Here is a 22,506-nt window from a genome sequence, read left to right as displayed (position 1 = left end):
TTCACACACATACTTAGTTTGTGTAGTCTCGTCGAAGCGTTCATTATGCACAAGGTGCTAATTGATCAACTTCGCTGAAGGTCGTAGCCTTCAAACATCCACAATGTTCTTCCTCTACAAACATGCCGAGGCGTCTTTTAGCGAAAAAATGTCACGAGGTGAAATTCTGATTAAAACGGATGAATCGTTTCTTCTCTATCTGGTTAAACAACAGCCGTCGGTCTGATGATGGATGGGTTTATGTCATTTTTATGTCTATATTCTGTGAAAGGTCACACCCCTCCGGGGACTGCGGCAGGGTGATATGTCTTTGATACCCTATTGAGCGAGCCTGCTATCGAATATAGAAATGAAAGCGGAAGGCTGATGGAATGTAAATGATAGGATTAGGGAATAGACCTTGTATTGAATGAGACTGATATGATTGAAATTCAGCACTATAAAGGATGAGGAATGGGTAGACAGGAAGATTTGGTTGTGGTGCACGCCTGCCTTTTTATTTTCCCCTGGGATTCGATTTGTACTGGACACCGACCTTGTGCGGTTGGTACAGCAGAGGCTATTCCTAAAAGGAACTGTTCATCCAAAAATAAAAATGTGTGACCACTTACTTGCCACCAAAGCACCATTAAATAATCATAAAGCTTTGTTAAACGAATCAAACGATTCATTGAAAAGATACATTTCGGAAAAAAAAGGTTAATGAATTAGACATTGCTACTTAAAGGTGCAGCGTGTAGATTTTAGCGGCATCTAGCAGTGAGATTGTAAACCAACAGCTCAGTCCACTGTTCACCGAAACGCATAGAGAAGCTACGAAAGCTGCCACAGGACAAACATGTTGTTGTTTAAGACAAAATACAGTAGTGCCAAAACGCAGTTTGTCAGTTTAGGGCTACCGCACAAAACGGCGACTTCAATGTAAGGGGACCTGCAGTGTATGTAGATAAAAACGTCTCATTCTTGGGTAGTAAACACATAACAGTTCATTATGTAAGGTCTTTATACACCACTGATAATATAGTTAGTAGATAATAAATGTTACACACTGCACCTTTAAGACTAAAACTTAAAATGCATAGTCATATAGATTGCTGTTATGATACTGGTAGATTAATGGTGCTTTAATAGGGTGCCACCTGAAACCCAAGACTGCAGAGACAAAAAAATCTAACTAATATGTACACTGTCAGAAAAAATTTTGTCAAAAATTGTCCCTAGCTGTCACTGGAGCTGTACCCTTTAAAAAGGACCTAATATGTACCATTTAGGTACAGCTATGTATACATTGGTACCAATATGCACTCTTTGGCACCAGTATGCAGCTCTGAGATACTATGAACTAGAGATGCGCGGTTGGCGGTTACAGCCGCGGACTCCGCGGATAAACCGCGGATCGGGCGGATGACGTGACGAAAAATAATATTTTAATTCAATTCGGGCGGGTGGCGGATCGACTGCTTGTTATTAGCTTTGTTCTTCAAAGCATACGACCTTAAAGGTGAGCATTATGTCTATCAAGGTGGCAGGCTCAGAAGTTCGCGAAGAGAACTGAAATGAGACGGTCTAGCCTTCAGAGGACCCATAATTTGGGTCACCTGTTCACGCGCCCCCAGTAGCGCCCATCGCGCCTGTCAGCAATAAACAGCGGAGACATTTCTGACTTATTAAAATAAATATGTAATCAGAAAAATATGAATTTATTTTAGAAAATATGATACATTAATGTAGATTAAACTATTCAACAACAGTATATCAAATAATCAACCTTAGAAATATACGCAACATAAACCGAATAATATTAACACAAAACATAACTTATAATACTAAAACAGTAACAAGAAAAAGTTTTCTAAATACACTTTTATTTAATAAAGGTTTTAATTGTTTGGGATAGCCTCGGCATGTTAAGGATCCATTCGTTCTATCATTAACAGCGCGGAGAAATGAGGCACATTTTGACACAGCTCTTATCAACGCCGGCGAAGGAGGTACGTGGCAAACTCAAAAAAATGAGAATTAAAAACAAAGGAAATAAAAGGTCAGAAAAGGGTTGCCTGGAATAAGTTTTACAAAGTGGTAAATCAGGAGGATGACACTAGTGCAGACTATGTAATTTGTGCGTTTAATTTAGGCTATTTATTTATTTATTTTTGTCCCATGTCATGTGCGCCGATCGGAGACTGGTCTTTATGATTTAAAAAGAAAGCATTCAAGTGAACAGTACTAAACGAACTTGAAGCAAAAATTAATTTCAGCAAATGCAAACTTCAATCAAACATAGTAAGAGGTGAAGTATAGCTTTAGCCTACAGAAATGCTTATTGCATTAATTTTTAAATGTGTGCGAGGTCCGTGCACGTCCTTCGCTAGCTAAACGAGCATTAAATATTAATGACGTTGAGTTTATTGTTTTTATTAATTTATATTCACAAAACTTATCAACAAAACATCGATTAAAATTAAGAGACAAATTATCTGAAACGAAATTCATTTTTAAAGTAGAAAACAAAACTTAAATTAAACTCGAAAATAATGTCTGACCCATTACAATTCTACCTTCATCTTGGCCTTTACAACGCCCTATATGGCGTTTAAAATTACAGTCTATCTTTCGTAATAAGCTAACTAAAATTAAACAAAACATAAACACAGACAGAAAATAATTGAGAAGCACTGGGATAGATGAAGCAGAGCATCACTCAGTCAGTTGTACTGAGAAATGAAGCATTTTATAACATTTTAAATGTATGTATGACAGGAGACAGACTATATTTACACTCACCTAAAGGATTATTAGGGACACCATATTAATACTATGTTGGACTCCTTTCACCTTTAGAACTGCTTTAATTCTGTGTGGCATTGATTCAACAAGGTGCTGAAAGCATTCTTTAGAAATGTTGGCCCATATTGATAGGATAGCATCTTGCAGTTAATGGAGATTTGTGGGATGCACATCTAGGGCATTAAGCTCCCGTTCCACCACATCCCAAATATGCTCTATGGAGTTGAGATCTGGTGACTGTGGGGGCCATTTTAGTGCAGCGAACTCATTGTCATGTTCAAGAAACCAATTTGAAATGATTCGAGCTTTGTGACATGGTGCATTATTCTGCTTGAAGTAGCCATCAGAGGATGGGTACATGGTGGTCATAAAGGGATGGACATGGTCAGAAACAATGCTCAGGTAGGCCGTGGCATTTAAACAATGCCCAATTGGCACTAAAGGTGCCAAGAAAACATCCCCCACACCATTACACCACCAGCCTGCACAGTGGTAACAAGGCATGATGGATCCATGTTCTCATTCTGTTTATGCCAAATTCTGACTCAACCATCTGAATGTCTCAACAGAAATCGAGACCAGGCAACATTTTTCCAGTCTTCAACTGTCCAATTTTGGTGAGCTTGTGAAAATTGTGGCCTGTGGGGTCTTCTGCTGTTGTAGTCCATCCGCCTCAAGGTTATGCGTGTTGTGGCTTCACAAATGCATTGCTGCATACCTCAGTTGTAACGAGTGGTTATTTCAGTCAATGTTGCTCTTCTATCAGCTTGAATCAGTCGGCCCATTCTCCTCTGACCTTTAGCATCAACAAGGCATTTTCGCCCACAGGACTGCCGCATACTGGATGTTTTTCCCTTTTCACACCATTCTTTGTAAACCCTAGAAATGGTTGTGCGTGAAAATCACAGTAACTGAGCTGATTGTGAAATACTCAGACCGGTCCATCTGGTACCAACAACCATGCAACGCTCAAAATTGCTTAAATCATCTTTCTTTCCCATTCTGACATTCAGTTTGGAGTTCAGGAGATTGTCTTGACCAGGACCACACCCCTAAATGCATTGAAGCAACTGCCATGTGATTGATTGTTTGATTAGATAATTGCATTAATGAGAAATTGAACAGGTGTTCCTAATAATCTTTTATGTGAGTGTATATGTATGCAAATTATTAAAAACCGAGTGAACGGATTTTACCATTATATGCTGGTTATAGGCTGATTTTAACACATTATAAAAGTGAATTTTTAGAATCAGACCCATTTAATGTTTATGCATTTTTAATAGTTTGAAATTGTGTAAAATGTATAGGGTGGTAATGTTTTGGTACCTCAAGACTTGATTTGATTCTTAGGGTCACGATTTGATTAAAATTTCATCCTCGGTTTTAATTCACTATATATGCTTAGATATGATTCAGTTCTAGCTGGATGTGTTTGTTTTTCCTCCTCCATTATTTATATCACTTGTGTATTAGTGATGTACGGATTGTCCAACTAATAAAAAAACACATTCGGATTGATTGCAGATGGGTGAAATAAACTAAAATCAACAACTGTGTGAAATGAACACCACTTGCATGCTGAATGTTAATGCAGGACACAAGGGTCTGGTAGGTGGGATCACATTGGTGTTGGTGGGGCAACACATCACAGGAGAGATTGACTGAAAGTGAGAGATGGTGCACGATGAAAGATGGAAGAATGTGCAGAGGATGAAGAGGGGATTCATGTCTGATTAGAAAAGGTTGTTGGGTGACTGATAGCAAGCTGAAATTGATTTCCAACTGAAGCGATGATGTAGAGCACGATGACGCGCGTGCCCGCACACACACAGGGGTAAATGCAGCAGGCCTACAGTATGTCTGAAGGTGTGTTTCTGATGGGTTTGGTGTGACATACAGCTTCGGTCACACGTTCTTTAACACTAAACTTTGTTGGTGTTTTTGCCATCAATGCAAGTGGAGGTGAGTTTGATTGATTAAAGTTTAATCAGTTACTAAATGCTCCACTCCAACCTTGCACTTTCCATCCTATACACGGACACAAACACACTTTACCTGAAAGGTAAATTATAGAAGTTGGCCAAGGTGATCTTGAGAAGTTGTTAACACAGTATTTCAGTGTCTCTGTACATTTAGCAGAGTTATTTATAGCTGGTTCTTCCTGTCCAACTATGATTTCAACCTGGGATCTCTTAACGTGGACCTTTTACTACTTTATATTTGTAGTTCTGACACATTGTTTCTCGTTTCACAGAGGTCCATCCGGTCATTCGGTAACGATGACCGCCACGTCATGGCGAAGCACTCCACCATCTACCCGTCCTCTGAGGAGCTGGAAGCAGTGCAGAGCCTCGTCTCCACAGTGGAGTGCGCCCTTAAACAAGTGTCTGATTGGTTGGACAAATCTCAGTCTCAAGCCAGCCAATCAAATTCATCCAGCACACAGGAGGAGGAGGCTGAGGCCGAGCCCAGCACAGACGAATCGCCAGAAGACAGCACAAATGAGTGTTTACAATGCATGCTGGGAAAAATGTTGCTTCAATTTTTATGCTTTTGATTTGTTTATTTAAAGGGGCATGGCACAAGACTTTAAGATGTCAAATAAATCTTTGATGTCTCCAGAGTACATATGTGAAGTTTTAGCTCAAAATACCCCACAGATGATTTATTATAGCATGTTAAAATTGCCACTTCGTAGGTGTGTGCAAAAAAAGGGTGTCCTAAGGGGTGGTATTATTATATAAGAGCTCCTTATGACATCATAAGGAGAGCCAAATTTCAACTACCTTTTTTCTCATGTGCTTGTAGAGAATGGTTTACCAAAACTAAGTTACTGGGTTGATCTTTTTCACATTTTCTAGGTTGATAGAAGCACTGAGGACCCAATCATAGCACTTATACGTGGAAATAGTCAGATTTTCATGCCATGGCCCCATTATTAAATTAATGATTAATTAAATGAAAATAGTAAGTGGAAAGGCGAGGTGTGGTATTAAAAGAGGAATAATTTACACCCCCCAAAATAAAAAATAATCTCACTTTATCCCAGGTGTAAATGACTTTGTTTCTCACATTTTTATTTCCCTAGAATTTCATTAATTTGGGTTTGTCTCCTACCCAGACGTTTAACGTCCCCTTTGTAATAAATGTATAAAGCATTAAAGTCATATTTACTTTTTAAATTAAATCTTATATTCAGTGATTTTCTTATTTATAAGTACAGTTTGATTCTACTGAAATAATGCCATTTTAAAAATATGCAGTTGCATCTGTAAAAGTCGTACCACTCAGGATTACGTATTGCATGTGATTTGATCATATTTTGTGCTGTTTGTGTCTCAGTGAGGGCAGCAGCTGCAGTAATGGTCCCACTGGCGGAGGGGTTTTATGTGGAGTGATGAGAATCGGCCTGGTAGCCAAAGGACTCCTGATTAAAGGCGACATGGACCTGGAGCTTGTGCTCATGTGCAAAGAGAAACCCACCGAGACACTGCTGTGTACTGTCTGTGACAACCTGCCCCAGCAGATCGAGGTAACTGCACACCTGCTCAAGCTCACATAAGCTATGATTATGTCTGAGGTGACTGTTTTTGTTTATTAATGAAGCAAGAAATGCATGAAAAACTATTATTAACTGGTTCAGACATTTAGGTGATTAGATAATTGCAGGTTCAAAGTAATTATGTACTCATGTTTCATGTTTATTTTTTATTATTTGGATAATTTGGAACTACTTGTCATGGACCACAAGATGTTACAGCCAGTGACACTATACTATTTTCTGTTAGTTTCTTATATAGCTCAGACATATGATTTCCTGTTGTCCTAAGTAGTCATTGTCAGTTCTTTCACTGTCAAACTCTGCCACCAAATTAGAGTAACAGTGCTGACAGTATGTAACAGAACTGGCAGTCATACACAGACACACAGACACACACACACACACACACACACACACACACACACACACACACACACATACATAGCCTGGTTTCCATTAAAAAATGTGCACAAAACTTTAGCTTTATTTTCTAAATGTCCACAAAAAAAAGATTGCAAAATGACAGCGTTTCTATTAACAGATGATATGCAGTTTTGTTCTCTCGCGATAAGTCATTTCAAATACCATGCCAATGGGTGTGCTAGACTTCATACGGCGCCGAGCAGATGATGTCATCAAAATACAGACACAGTCATCTCCTGAATTTCTCTATTCTCTAGGAATCGCTGTGTTTTGATGTCATGCGCATGTCGGTTGCGCTGTGCCATATGAAGTCATGGATATCAATAGTTTGTTTCCTTTGACCCGTGTGTTGCATTGACCATTGTGTGTTACCTCTCAAGCACTTATATTTGAAAAAATATAACAATCCGGCCACTGAGTAACAATGTACACTTGGGTCAAGAAAAATAATTTGTTTGCTATTTTAGTGCCGAGTTCATTTAGCCAGCATTTCATTATTTTGGGTTTGTCTCATACCCAGACTTTTTAACTTCTCCTCCATAATAAATGTATAAGGCATTAAAGGGATAGTTCACTTTAAAATGAAAATTCTGTCATCTTTTACTAATCCCCATGTTGTTTTAAACCTGCTTGAATTTTTTTCTGATAAACACAAAAGAAGATATTTTGAGAAATGATGGTTCATCATACTTACACAGCAGTAAGTGACCATTGACTTCCATAGTAGGAATAAAAAATATGATGGGATTTAACAGGTACCAACAACTGTGTGCTTACCATCATTTATCAAAATATTTTCTTAGTCATTTATCACAATACTTCCAAAATATTTTTTCCTACTATGGAAGTTAATTGTCACTTACTGCTGTGTGTTTACCTTCATTTCTCAAGATATCTTTTTTTGTCAGAAAAAAAAATTATACAGGTTTAGAACAACATGAGCAGTGTTGGGAGTAACGCATTACAAAATAATATAATATATTACAGTAATATATTAGTTTTTGCTGTAACACAGTAATATAATGCATTACTAATAATATTCTGGTAATATTCTACTCGTTACAGTCTTAGTAACGCACGTTACAACAATGCTTTTCAAAATTAGACCGTGTTATTTTTATTTTTTTATTTTTGACCAAAAGTAGTGTAACTTATTACAGTTCAGAGTCAGTAATATTGTAATCTAACTAATTTCTTTCAAATGACAGTAATTTGTAATATATAATGTATTACACTTTGGAAGTAACTTGCCCAACACTGAAATTGAGGATGAGTAAATGATGACAGAATTTTCTAAGACAAATTTTGGAATTTGTAGGTACAGTTTGAATTTATTAATCACAAAGAAAAATAATGCAATTCACAATTTTTGGATGGCATGTGCTTGTTTGTTGTTGTGACTCCACATAAAGTCAAACACACCTATTTTGTCATGTCCAGTGTTGGGGGTAACGCATTACAAGTAACGTGCATTACATAATAACATTACTTTTCTGAAGTAACTAGTAAAGTAACGCATTACTTTATAAATGTACACATTAATATTGAGTTACTTTTTTTTTTTAAGTAATGCAAGTTACTTTTCAGTTTAATTAATTTAATTTAAAAATAAAATAATGTTCTGAATAAAACTGAACATATGAATGTAGAATTACGCACTCTGTGCGCCTGAGCGGGAACAGTTTGAGTCAGAAACGGAGATGGCAGGCCAGAGCTTGACATTTTTGCGATCATAAAAAAACACCTTCAAGGCCTGAGAGATCAAGCCTCAGCCAAGTAAGAAAAAGTAACGCAAAAGTAACAAAGTAACGTAAGCATTACTTAAGTAACTAAGTAATGCAATTAGTTACTTTTTTGGGAAGTAACTTAATATTGTAATGCATTACTTTTAAAAGTAACTTTCCCCAACACTGGTCCTGTCCACCAACGAAAGATACAGGGCAATATTAAAGGGCCCCCGTTTCATTGGTAAATAAACAATGTTATTTTGTGTATTTGGTATAATACAATGTGTTTGCGTGGTTTATTTTCCACATACTGTACATTTTTGTAGCTCCAGATATCCTTCTTTCCTTAAACGCATTGATTTTTTACAAAACTCATCAATTTGAAAAGCGTTGAGTCTATAATTGGACAGCTAATCTGTACGTTGTGATTGGTCTGAATACCTATGACGTCAGCCGTAAATGTGACGCTCCTTACCATGTTTGAAAGATTCGCTCACAATGCAATGCTGACAGGAGTTAACTTACAGGCTGTGAGTGAAGCGGGAGGAATTATGATAATGTCGGTGTTGTCTACGTCAACAGGCCCAGGACGTAAACTGTTGCCTACAATTTGTGTGTTTGTTATAGTCCAAGAAATAAATTTATGTTGGAAACAATAACTCGCTTCATCGTTTATCTTGGTGTTTGTGCCTTTTGCATATCTACGTACACCTAAACAGCAAATAAAAAGTGAATCGTGTAAAATCGTGAAACGGACGATAGTTGCTTGTTAAAAAAATATGATCATGTGACGTCAGGTATTGTGATATATTTCTTTTTCCGAATCACCTGAAAAACCAACTCACCCCAGCATAAATTTTTATATGAAATTGACCTATTTCCATTGGGTGCGTTTTTAATTCGCTATTTCAATTTGCGCAATTTGGCGGGTAATGGAACCACCTCCCATGACTGTCACTGTTACTTTATCTTTATAACAGAGTTTGACAGTAACAATTGACACAGAATTTGACTGCCATGAACTAACGGCAACAAAATTAACATTTCATCTCTGTTTATTGAGAGTGACTGCGCTGCTGTACGCTACAGGTTCTCCAGAACACGTTCAGTAAGAATAGATTCATCACAATTAAATGCTTTTTTATTGAATACAGGTATGGTGTACTAAATAGTGAAGCATTGCATTATGGTAGTACACCAATTAAAAGCGTTAATATATGATTTGATCAATGTGATATAAACTTGTAACCCCAACAAATAGAAACTTAATGGACAGAAACCAAAAGCATAAAAGTATTTGGCATCAATACAGATTGATTTTCAGAGCAGTTCAGCCAAATATCTGATTCACAGTAGTATAATTCTGGCCTCAAGTGAGAGAGGATACACGTTTGAATCTGACAGCAGGGACCGCTTTTTATTGCATCCATTTAGGAGCAATAGAGATAAGAGAATCACACCATCACAGATTTTAAAGGTGTTAATAGCCAAGTTAATATCAGATTTTAGGGGGTCTGAGATGAATCCCTTTAACTCAGTTTAAGTTATACGCATCGCAAAAAGGGAGAGCAAGAGTAGTACTGTCACCTAATGCTATGACGTTCTTATTAACAGTTAATATGATTTGGATTAGACCAGCAGTGTTAAATGGGAGGATGCAGAGTTTTACTGTGAAACAAAATGAAGGGAAATTAAACATTGCCGTTTTTTTACCAAGAAAACTGCTACATCAAAATCAGACCTGATCTATTTATATTCAGCATGTGTAATTAATCTAGACCTGCCAGATACCAGCTTCCCTAATTAGATAGCCAGGACAGGCCGGGGGTCGGGGTGCCCACCGGTGACCCGCAGTTATCTGAGACGCACACCCAGACAGAAATCCCATTAAAACAGAGTCTGTTGCCAGCAGGTCAGGTCTCCACATGATGGATCAGCTCTTAATGGAATAGCAGCGGACTGCTTTCTCTTTCTGCTGTGTCCTTATCTCTCTCTCTCATTCATTTAGTCTCTCTTACTTTCTCTCTATCAATCAGTGCTTTGTTACATCAGCGATTGAGCGATACAAGTCCTTGTGGCAATTAGAGTTTCGATGTCACTTCATCCTTGGGTCTCATCTATCGATTGCTCGCTCGTGGCTTGTGGGGTCCCAAAAGTGTATATACTGACATAGTTCTGTTTGGGAGTAGTAAGAGGCCTGAACTTCCAGATGCATTTATATCTGACAGAGACGTTTCAAACCACCTCTTGATGTCTGAGGCATCAAGTTTTAAATGTAGTCTGTTGAAAAATGTAATGTATGGTCAAATAGATGTCCGAATGTTATCAAGGTAGAGTAACAGTGCTGACAGTATGTAACATAATTGGAAGTCATGCACAGAGAAACACACACATGACTGTCAACACTGTTACTCTACCCTGCTTTTTAAAATTATATGGACTACAAAAGCAGAAACAAAAGGCTGTCAATCGGCAAATGTGTGTGCATATGTGTGCGTATTTTGGCACAGTTTTTGACATTTTACCTAAACATTTGACCCCTGACAGAAGTTGACAGAGGAGAAGTATGAGGTACAGCGTTGTGTTCCTGAGGCGGCCATCTTGGTGTGCACCACGACAGAACCAAAGCTCACACTGAAGGTGATGCTCTCCTCTCCACAGTACAGAGATGAAGCCGAGATGGACGAACAAGGTTTGTGAGCCAAGAACGTGGATGCATTTTGTTATTACATTTTCTAAAAATAACATTTTGTTGTCGTTTACTCATCCTAATCCAAACCTGAGTTGCAGATATTCTTCTGTTGAGCAAAAAGGTGAAATTGAACGTGGAAAAGCTGACGTGATGAGCATTAAATAATGCAGCAAGTTTAGCTTATCCTTTAGGATTTAAAGTAGTAGGGAAGATAGGGAGATGGCCGTAAGCTGCGTTTGTGAGTCTGTTTGCGTGCAGTTATTGATCGTAATATTTCATAAGAGGAAAGAGCTTTACTATATTTATTTAGTATGTAGACTTTGTTTGGCAGTCAAAGCACATACAACTGAGCTCATCTTCTTGTCAAGAAACACACAGACATGCACACACACTCAGCATTATGGTAAGTGGCAGATTTTTGGGCCCCGTGGTTTAGCTCACAACGGATGCTGAAATAGAGAAGTGGTTTAGGAAGGGTAGACTAAAATGCTAATTTCGTTCAGAGATGAAACTGCATTTTCAAAGACACACAAACATATATATATGTTCATACATATATATAACTTTTAGAGAAGTTTTAATTTCCATCCATATTTATTTTTCACTCTTTTTATTAAGATACAAACAGAAAATATAGGAAATATGTCCACAAAATTAAAACAAAGCCATTTTCAGAACTAAATTTCTTCTTCAGGCATCAGTCAGTATTTAGTCTGACCTCTCTTGGCACGAAACACATCTTGAGCTTTTTTGAGGAGACTGAAGTCCTGAAGTCATTCGATTAGAATTAGAAATTAGGATTTAATTTCATTTAGGTTTAAGATATCCTGCAACTGCCTGGAAGGGGAGTTTACCCTAAAAACTTCAGCTTATACTTTTATACTGTTTTTAATACTACATACACATTTCCTGTATTTTCTGGTTGTATTATATATATGCAATTAAAGTATTTAACCTCTCATATTTTATTATAATGAAGTAAAGTAAAATTATTAAATATTATTTTAACGTAGCAGATAGTCAGCCTAAGCAGTAAGAACAACCCAGTCTGTTATGCACTGAAAAATATATGTTGATTTTACACAAATGCTGCATATTTTTTTAATGTTACTTTAAGTAACTAATAATTAAGTAACTTATTTTTATAAGTTATATCAACTTATCACAAGCCAAAACGTAAAATAGTAGATTGAATGGCCTTTCAATACCAAGTTGTTTTAACTTCATGCTGCATATTTTACAATGTGGGTAGGTTTCTGGCTGGTGCACGCAGGAGCCATTAGTGTTTGTGCTTTTGGATCTGTCAATTAACTCTCCCTCCCTCACCCTCGAGTCACTCTCTCTCTCTCACTTACTTGACATTAATCTGAATTCATTGCAGTCTAATTGGGTTTACGGTTTGTTATTGCTGATGTAGCTCAGAGCATAAATTAGTAAAGGAAGGATGGATGTGAATTTTCGGAGCTTGAGGAACTTTTTGGTGCTTTGACCCGTGACTGTTGTGGCATCTGCAACATCTGTGCACCGTACCTTTTAATGACAGTGACTGGACTGCAACTATTAAATCTGCAGTGATGCGGCACACAGTTTCTGTCTTCCATTTCTATAATCCAAAAACAGGCTTTTTCCGAAATAGCCCCCTATAAGTAGTGCACTATTTGAGGGAACATGCATTATTGGTGGTGTCCAAATTCACTCATTCATTTTCATTCACTTCTTTGACTGAACTATATCAAGCCTTTTCACACAGACATACCGGAAAATACACAGAAAATGCATCTTGGATTTTTCCGGGATCGTTTGATTTTTTTTGTTCATTCACACTGTCAATGATTTGCCGGAATCTGCAAGGTCCCGGAAAGACAAGTGACCTTTTTAAAGTCCTGCACTTTCTTCTACGCAACGTCTGAAGTTTGCATATTATTTATTATTTCTCTCTCCAGAAACCTCTCGCATGCATTTTTTTTTGTTTATGATAAGACTATAAAGGAGCGTGTGACGCACCGTTCTATGCTGGTGAATGATCTCGGCTTCAGAGTGGATATTTGACGAGCTCCTTGATCTCTGCTTTAATCCAGTTTTCAGACATTTCTCATCGTGATTGTTAAACCCCCGTTTTGAGGAGCTGAACCATATATCTTTTTGGGATGATGCACGGGCATTTTTGTTTATTATAAGCTCAAATAAGCATGTGGCGTGATATTCTTTTACGGTGCTGAATGATCTCCGCTTCAGCGCAGTAAGTGACGAGCTAACTTACGTGATATCTGCGTCAGTCCAGTTTGCTGACATTTCTCGTCGTGAATGTTGATCTGCATGTAAATCCCACATTTTAAAGAGTTGAACCAACTTTATGTTGCCATGACACACGCGTCCTCACTACGGCATGCCCGGCATTGTTTATTCATCTCATTTATCATTTCCTGATAACTGCTTCAGTCTAGTTTGCGACATTTCTTGTCATGAATGTTGATCTGCATGTAAATCTCTCGTTTTAAAGAGCTGAACTTTATTGTTTCGGCTTCTTGTTCACACAGAGGGTTTTCCGTGTATCTTACTAGGTCTTCTTTAAGGCAACGATTCCAGAAGATTAACGGGACACGTTTGCGTTCACACAGAAGCAATTTTACAAGTATTTTCTGCGACCAAAGGTCTGTGAAAGGGGTTTTAGTGAAGAAATTTAGGGAAATAGTGAACACACACAGTTTTTCTTTCTTCTCTTGTTTACACGCACTCTTTGATGTGAAATGTTAGAAAGGTGGTTGTGGGGGTGGGAAATGAAAGAATGTATCCGGCTTGAGGAATCAATAGTTGTTGCAGCACACACACCATCCATCTGATAGATGTGTCAGATGTGAACACTGGCCCTGAAATGAAGAATGAGAAAGAGGGAGAGAGATGTGGAGGGATGGGTTGGAGTTCATGACAGTAGCATCTCGTATTTCCCGGCCGGGTCAAGGGCCCTGTCCAACTGAGAAACGGCTCAATCTCAGGACAGGCCTAAATTGCCTCACCAACAAGTACACAAACATTACATTGATATGAGGTGAATCTGTTGAAATACTGTTATGAAGGTCCAGGTTACATTTCAGTGCAAAATTAAAAGATAAACAAATAGTTAACAACATTTTCAATTTTTTTTTAATTTTTCCTGTCCTACATTTTGCTGTTTTTGCTTGCTGTATACAGTACACAATAGAAATGTAATGCAGTAGTGAGAATCTGGAGAAGATGCACCTGTGTTTGTATGCTGGTGTTTCACGATTAGCATGCTATATTTCTCTTATTTTCATTACGTTTTGATTTTGGAAATTTGTCAGATGTAGATTTAATGTCCATTTATGCTGTGTGTGTGTGCATGTGCGTGTCATTATTCAGAAGGTGGGCTAAATCTTTCTATGGCTTTGACAGATCGTCCACTCAATCCCGCCTCAGCTGGGTCACGCTGATTAAAATCCACAGAAGAATTATGAAATATTGTCACATAATCTCTTAATGACCTCCAGTAAACCTGATTTACCCCGTGGCAGTGTTTTATTTCTTTTTAAGTGTTTAGCTGCAGAGGGACACGGTGTACACATGAGCATTTCTGCCAAAACATTCATCTAATGAGAGTGATAGGATCACAAACAGGCTGCAGAATGAAGCTTAAGTGTGTTATTTGGGTGGGAGACATGAAGAACAATGTTCTTAAAACTGTGTGTGTGTGTGTTTGTGTGATATCTTCTCTTGTTGTGACTGGTTTATAACAATGCCCACAGCATGTTTTCATTATTCCAGTGTCAAAAGCACAAACTGGCACCGATTCGCCGAGGGTGTTAGCATGTACTGTTGCTTATAACGTTAACACGGTGTCATAACCAGGCACTTCAACTTAAAAGCATCAGGTTTTTTCTTCATCCTAAATGTGTAATTGTGCAAAATTTACAGGCTCCCAAAAGTATTTAAATTTAGTGCATAGATATTTAAACGTTTTTGAATAGAGCTGGGTTTTGCGACTAATTTGGCGATTCAATTTGTATTTATATGGTTTCGATTCATTATTGATTATTATTAGATTCGTTATCCATTAGAATTAATTCAGTGGTTTTTCTAAATCAATATTGTTTCATTAAATTAAAGATTGTTTGGAGTTTTTTTCCAGCTTTTTTTAAATGTCTTATGTAACAAAATATTGATGGCATTAATAAAAAAAATACAACACAGAAACGCCTTTCTACGTTAATAAAAAAAAAATACGCCGCAGACACGCCTTTCTAAAGAGCCCCTAAGGGGCTATGGAGCAAAAATTAAATAGTTTAGTTTTGCGTGTGCACGTGAAACTATCACGTACGCACGTGAAACTATCACGTACGCACGTGAAACTATCACGTACGCGCACGTGAAACTATCACGTACGCGCACGTGAAACTATCACGTACGCACGTGAAACTATCACGTACGCACGTGAAACTATCACGTACGCACGTGAAACTATCACGTACGCACGTGAAATTATCGCCTGCTCACGTGAAATTATTGCCTGCACACGTGAAAGCGAAAGTTTCACGTGCGCATGCGATAGTTTCATGTGAGCACGCGACACTAAATGTGATAATTTCATGTGCGCACGCGATAGTTTTACGTGCGCACATGAAACTATCGCGTGCGCACGTGAAAGTACCGCGTTTTAGTTTCGCCGCATTTAGTTTCGCTTGCTCACATGAAACTATCGTGTGCGCATGTGAAACTTTTGCTTTCATGTGTGCACACAATAGTTTCATGTGCGCGTGCGATAGTTTCATGAGCGCGAAACTAAACTTTAAAAAAAAATTCTGCACATGAAGGTTTCGCGTGAGCACATGGAAGTTTTACGTGAGCACCTGAAACTAAACTTTAGATTTTTACTCCAATGTCACCTTAGGGGCTCGGTACCTTTCATGCAAAACATGTTAAACACGTCTGGTTTAAATTTTGTTTAGATTTACATAAAATATTTCATGTTTTGGTTCTCGAATAAGGAAATATTTTCTGCATCTTAGCATATTCGTGTTGAGGAACATACTTTGTACAAGTTTTTTGGTTTGGTTCAATATTTTGTTTGCTAACACAGTGGCATCAAGCCCATATACATTTTGGAGCCACGGTTTTTGATATTTATTGTGCCGTTTTATCAAATTTCACTGTGGATGGAGCTAACCAGCACGACTTGCTTGTCACAATCGGAGCTGGTTAGGACAAAAACTTTTTCACTTCACATTCATTTCATTTAACCTTGTTAGGACACCGTGTAACACCTATTAAAAATCCTCAGCCTGTTTTCGGGCTGATCCTTGATTTTGACGACACTTTACGCATGCTAACACCTTTGGCGAATCCCTCCTCCAGTTTCCAGCCAGCCAAGGAGATGCGTTAAACTTTCATCTCTTCTGGATGAACTGGATCACCAAAGTCAATTGGCTTCTTCCTTCCCCCTAAGCAGCCCTGCCCCTCGACCCCACCCCTCACCAAAATCATCATGTGTACATGTGTGCGCGTGTGTGTGAGTGCGCTTGTCTACGCGTGTGTGTGATTTGATTTCCTGTCCCGTTCTTCTCACCGATAGAGAACGTTGAGTCGAGCGAGCCGGCGGACCTGTTGGATAGACAGAGGTGCCTGCTGGCGTTGGCCTCTCTGCGACATGCCAAATGGTTCCAGGTTGGCGCTCACTTTTTTATTGTTATTGTAGCCTTATGAACAAAAACATGCCATTTTCCTTGGTTTCCTCCAGCTGTCCAAACGCTCGACACCTCATCACAAACTTTTAAGTATCGTAAGGCTACAAAAGCAATTGTTACACTTTTTTGGTTTCTTTTGCCTGTTTTTCCTTATTTTCCATAACCTGCTTGTCACCATGAAGAATTTGTCTAGTGCTTTCCTGGACTGAATCTTCCCTTCTCCCATCCCACCTAACATAAGCCCCGCCCCCTACTCACAGTCATACACACAAAACACAAGCGAACCACAACACACACATAAAGAGCAGAGTCGAAATCTAAAGTTTTAGTTGGTTAAAGCTGGGTTTAGTTGTTACTCTTGGTTTATTGGGCGATTCCCTTTTGGTTTCCTCAGGCTAGAGTTAACGGCTTAAAATCGTGCGTGATTGTCCTACGAATACTGAGAGACATGTGCAATAGACTACCAGCGTGGGAACCTCTGAAAGGATGGGTGAGTATGTGATGGATCTGTTGTACAAAGGCCAAAAATCTAAATATGTAGATCTATTATAAGTCGGCCCTGATTGCGAATGTCTCTTTTGTCCTCAGCCTTTAGAGTTAATATGCGAAAAGGCCATTGCCACGTGTAACAGGCCTTTGGGTGCAGGTGAAGCTCTGCGTCGAGTCATGGAGTGCCTTGCCTCGGGCATACTGCTGCCAGGTATGCATGAGTATCAAAAACTCAATTTTGCTTTTTGAAGAAATGAAAATTCTCAAAGGGTTAAAATACAGATTTTGTCATTGTTTACTCGCTGTCATGACAGTCAAACCCCTGATGCTTTTCCCCAGTTCTTCAAAACCAAAATGTTGATTTGGGAGTGTATGGTCGCAAAAGCATTATAAAAGAACGATGTGACTCATACCGTATATTTTTAAGCATCCTGAAGGCATGAAACGTGCCTGGTAAGCTAAAATATAATCCATTATTTGATGAAAGTTTTGACCTAGGCCTCTCTCCGCCGATTCTCCATTCCTGAACTTCAGAGTTAACAAAGTTTTTGTATGTTTATTGGGACCTGATAAATATAAACAAAAAGCCTGCAAAAATGCATTTGCGTGGTTAATCCTTTCCTTAAATGTTTTAGTAAAAAAAAAACTGAAACTTTAATTTGAAGTAAAATAATTGAAAATGGGTTCAAAATCTTCTTGTATCATATCTGATGAGTTTGGAGAGATCAGAGATAATTCCTCCATACCAAATCTCCTTTTAGTTCCTAGGTCCTCTCTCCTCTTCAGTTCACCCCATTAATCTTAAACTATAGGGTTTAGGTCAGGGTGACTGAGATAACCAGGGCAGAACCTTCATTTTGTGCTCAGTGACCTATTTTTATATTTGTTTTGGATCCAAACAAGGCCCATTATAAGATTTTTTTAGCAGATGCAGTCATGTTTTTTTTTTCTAGGGGTGCCAGTAATTGTGGCCAATGTGTGTTGGACAAATATATATTTTTTCATAATGTGACGTCTCCCACTTTTAATTGTTTTATTTCATTAAAAGGTCATTTTTAATGGACAAGTTCGGTATTTTACGCTTAAAGCCCTATTTTCAGATTGTTTATGATGAAACAGAACGTCCAAATTTCAGTCAAAACCGTTCTATTTGATCATAAACAATCTGAAAAAAGGGCTTTAAGTGTAAAATACCAAACTTGTCCTTTAAAATAAAAGATCAAAAGGATTAACAATGCAGACTTATTGTCACAGGCTTATTATGTCCATATATTAAGCAAGGGTGCCAATAATTCTGACCTTGCAGGGCTCCAGACTGCCACCAAATGATGGCATTTTGCCACCAAAATTTGAGAGTGTGCCACTGAATTATACATCCAGTCGCACATGTGCGATCAGTAAATTTGACCTTTTTTGTGTGTGATGTGACACTGAATTTGAAACAGCACATTGTACTTTCTGCATCTATCATCAAAGTATGTATTAGTAATAAAGTGGAAATTTGTAGAAATGTCATTATTTGATTAGCATGTTGATTTACGGTGTGTGCCCCTAAATATTTTGGTTGCGTCCCTAAAATTTTCAGTTGGGCTCATAGTGAAAAATGTTAGTCTGGAGCCCTGACTGTAAGTTGTGTATAACGTCTGGTACAAAACTTTAATTAAAAAATAAATATAAAACACTTTCATCAAATTGATGTATGCCTTCAGGAAATATCCACACAAGTCCACTTTGAAGTTATTGTTTAACACTTGTGTAGAGGCGCTCACATTTTCAGCAAAATCCCAAAACAAATCTGCGTATTTTGTTTTGAAGAACCAAAAAAGTCATCGGTGGTTTGATTTTTGTTTAAATTTTTAGACTGTGGACCTAAACATGTCCTTTTGGACTGATATAAGTTATAGGACAGTGGTCTCCCACATGGTGCCAGCGGGCACCAGGTTGCCTGCACAGAGTCTGTGAGGTGGTGCCCGCCAAAGCACATTCTATTAATAGTCTCAATTGTAATATTTATTTATTATTATTTTTATATTAGCTTGGCTTCTTTTATGTATGTTAACCATTTAAAAAATTCAGCTGTGTCCCAAATATTTGAATATGTGAGTGAAATATGTGAACATGTTGTATAGAGTGGTGATAGTAAAGCAGATCTGGTTCCTGTGACCCAGAGGAATACAAGCTCATTTATCTTCTCTTGACATAACCAGTTCAGTCCTCTGTAGTCTCATTCTCCTTTCTTTGTCATTCATTAATAATGAGATGCAGCTATTCATATTCGATAAGCTGCATGGGAAATTATGAGTTTGTCCCACATTGACATACCTTTGGATTTTTTTTCTACATAAATAAATGTGTGTGTGCATGCATGCATGCGTGTTTGTGTTTAAATTTTAACGCATTATTTACAGGAATAGCTTCTGCAAAAATAAAAAACACCTTTTATTTACTGTACTCATGATATTCTTTTTTATTTCTGTGGAGCACAACAGGAGACATTTTGTTGAATTGTATTAGTCACCAGTAACAGTTCATCACATTTTCTTTCGGTGTTTCTCAAAAATGGTGCAGTCTCTTTTTTGGGTGAACTTGGCACACAACGTTTTATTTTTGTAATCTGCTAGACTACAGTGCATACATATTATATGATGAAAACTAAATGTCCTTAGGTGGACCAGGTCTACATGATCCCTGTGAGAAGGAACCAGTGAACACACTGTCTGCCATGACAGATGAGGAGTCAGAGGCCATCACATACAATGCACAGGTGTGTACAGGTATTCATCTACGGGTGTCAGTTTTGGCAAGTATCTTACCAGCTGGTTTACTTCTCTAGAGATGGGCCTACAATTAAAAAGATGCAAAGTGTGTCTGACATGTTTTTTGTAAATGAGCTTTTATTAGCAGACTGGATTCTGTCAACAAACTACATTTGAATGACTTGAGGTTAGAATATAGTGGATTTTAAGCTTTTTTTTAAAGTACTCATTATTATTATCTACGTTTGGACGGAGGTGATGTTAAGATTTTTTTTTGTTGCATTTATGGATTTTATCCAATAAATGTAAAAATTTTATTCGCAACCATGCTTTCTAGCTAAAAATATCAAAATGAAAAACAAAATTAAAAGCTTGTTACCCTCAAACATAACTGATGTTAATCATTGTGTTTTAAAATGGCAACATACTACATAAAACAACGTTTACCTCGGTTGAACATTAATCCAAGAATGCACAGATTGATGGATACTGAGTTTACTGGAAGTTACGTGTTGACCACGAAAGCCGCTTATTTATGTTGTTACTGCTGAAACCGTCTATATGGTATGTCACGCAGTGACCTCAGTGTTTATCATAAATATTAAAGGGAAAAAACATACAGTAACTAATCCCACTGACCAGAATATAGTTTTTCAGTAAAATGAATACAAAAATTGAGTTTCACAGCCGGATAAGAAAGTTGTGAAGTGTACGTCTTCTCAGTTCACCTAAATAGCAGGTGTGGGAAGAAAATAATTTTGGTTGGTGTTAGCGGATGTGTGTGGATGACATTGAAAAGATGAGAGAAGTGTGTGTGTGTGTGTGTGTGTGTGTGTGTTTTGTGTGTATATGCCCAGCTGTTCTCTGAGGCTCTTATCTCATATGTGCGCTGTAGATTACTGCCATGACACACATACACAAACACAAACAGGCGCGCGCTATGGCTGGGCAATGTAGCTGTAGCTTTTTCATGCTTTTGTTGAAATGCTAACATTTTAAGACTCATCATTTCGAATAGCAATGTAACAAACAAAGTAAATGAAATGATTAAAACACATTATCTTTCACTTGTGTGGAATCTGTGCAATAATATTGTCTGTACTGGTTTGTCTGTACATACAGTATATTGGAACACATAGAAGACTGATATTTACTGTAGCCATGAGTGATTCTCACGAAATCCAGACTTATAAGATGTCCAGCATCAGATTTTTTTTGCACATATAAGATTAAGGTCTGAACTTACTATAACCATTATTTTTAGATGATTTTAATATATTTCCTATAGAATTATTTACATTTTTTAGATTATCATTATCAAAAATAATCATTACAATGATATTACATTAAATATATGCATTTACAAACTCATGTTTCGGTAATGAGAACAAAAAAGTTGTCTAGGTAATATGACAAACAAAATTTCAACTTTTATCCGGGGAGAAAAAATAAGAACTACTTACCTGGTAGCCATCTTGAGTTCACAGTCAATTATGTCCCTTCCAACATTTTTTTTATGTTAGTTCCTTGAGGGCTTAAACAATGATTGAAAATTGTTCTTGGACACATTTATATTCCTTATTATTGTCTCTACATTTACCAATGATCACTAAATACCACATGTTTCTTTACTGTAAATGTTTATAGTATAACATGCACTGGAGCTTTTTATTTTTTTAGATTTTTTTATTATAAATATGCTCCGATCGATCGGCCGATAATGCTTGTTATGCTTCTCAATGAATTACGGTGAAATGCCGCTACATCCAAAAGCCAGGGGGCGCTCTCGTGCAGAAACGCTAAATGCGCTGCAGACGAAGAACAATACACACGCAGCTATGATGACACGCAGCTCCAGGAAATGGCTGAAGGATATATTTATATTGCTGTTCTTTAAACCTTTTCAGGTATTTTCATTATAAAAAGAATATGTATAATAATTATGTTTGATGAGTGTTGTTTCTAAATGCATGTTATAAACGATTCAAACAGCGATTTCAGATCGATAAGGACTTACTGACCAAAAGCCGTAGTACATGAAATAGCTGTGAATAAGATCGGATGTCCGATTCAGAATAGTGATCACCACGTATTTTTAGTGGAGATCGGCATTGATCGGAGCATCCCCATGTTAAAGAACCAAAATCTGATGAATTTCGTGAGAATCACCCACCAATATTTAAATGCACAAATGCATAATTACATAACAAAAATAAACAAGGCCATCCGAACTGTTAGTGACAGAAGCTAGAGTTGTAACAATAGGTCTGTGGTCGAGTCCTGTGCATTATTGTCGGTAAACTTGAATTTTGTGTTTCCCTCAAAACTGCTGCTGGACAGCTGCCATTTTCACCTATGTACCGATGTTTATAAACTTTTGTAGTTGCTTTGT

At 37.7% G+C, this 22,506-nt stretch overlaps 1 protein-coding gene across 7 annotated transcripts in view; it reads left to right on the top strand.

Moving 5' to 3' along the window:
* The window catches only part of strbp (spermatid perinuclear RNA binding protein), a 114,512-nt gene that overhangs the window by 70,958 nt on the left and 21,048 nt on the right, over positions 1–22,506 (top strand). For all 7 annotated transcript variants that reach the window (XM_073874039.1, XM_073874041.1, XM_073874042.1 and 4 more), the window contains 7 exons: positions 5,045–5,296; positions 6,137–6,322; positions 11,029–11,173; positions 16,758–16,849; positions 17,264–17,359; positions 17,458–17,569; positions 20,025–20,122. In XM_073874039.1, the coding sequence (XP_073730140.1) occupies positions 5,045–5,296; positions 6,137–6,322; positions 11,029–11,173; positions 16,758–16,849; positions 17,264–17,359; positions 17,458–17,569; positions 20,025–20,122 (981 nt within the window). The remainder of the gene's footprint in view (positions 1–5,044; positions 5,297–6,136; positions 6,323–11,028; positions 11,174–16,757; positions 16,850–17,263; positions 17,360–17,457; positions 17,570–20,024; positions 20,123–22,506) is intronic.

Source organism: Misgurnus anguillicaudatus, chromosome 12 (genome assembly GCF_027580225.2).
Source record: "Misgurnus anguillicaudatus chromosome 12, ASM2758022v2, whole genome shotgun sequence".
Lineage (NCBI taxonomy): Eukaryota > Metazoa > Chordata > Actinopteri > Cypriniformes > Cobitidae > Misgurnus > Misgurnus anguillicaudatus.
This window is presented reverse-complemented; position numbering and strand designations above follow the sequence as displayed.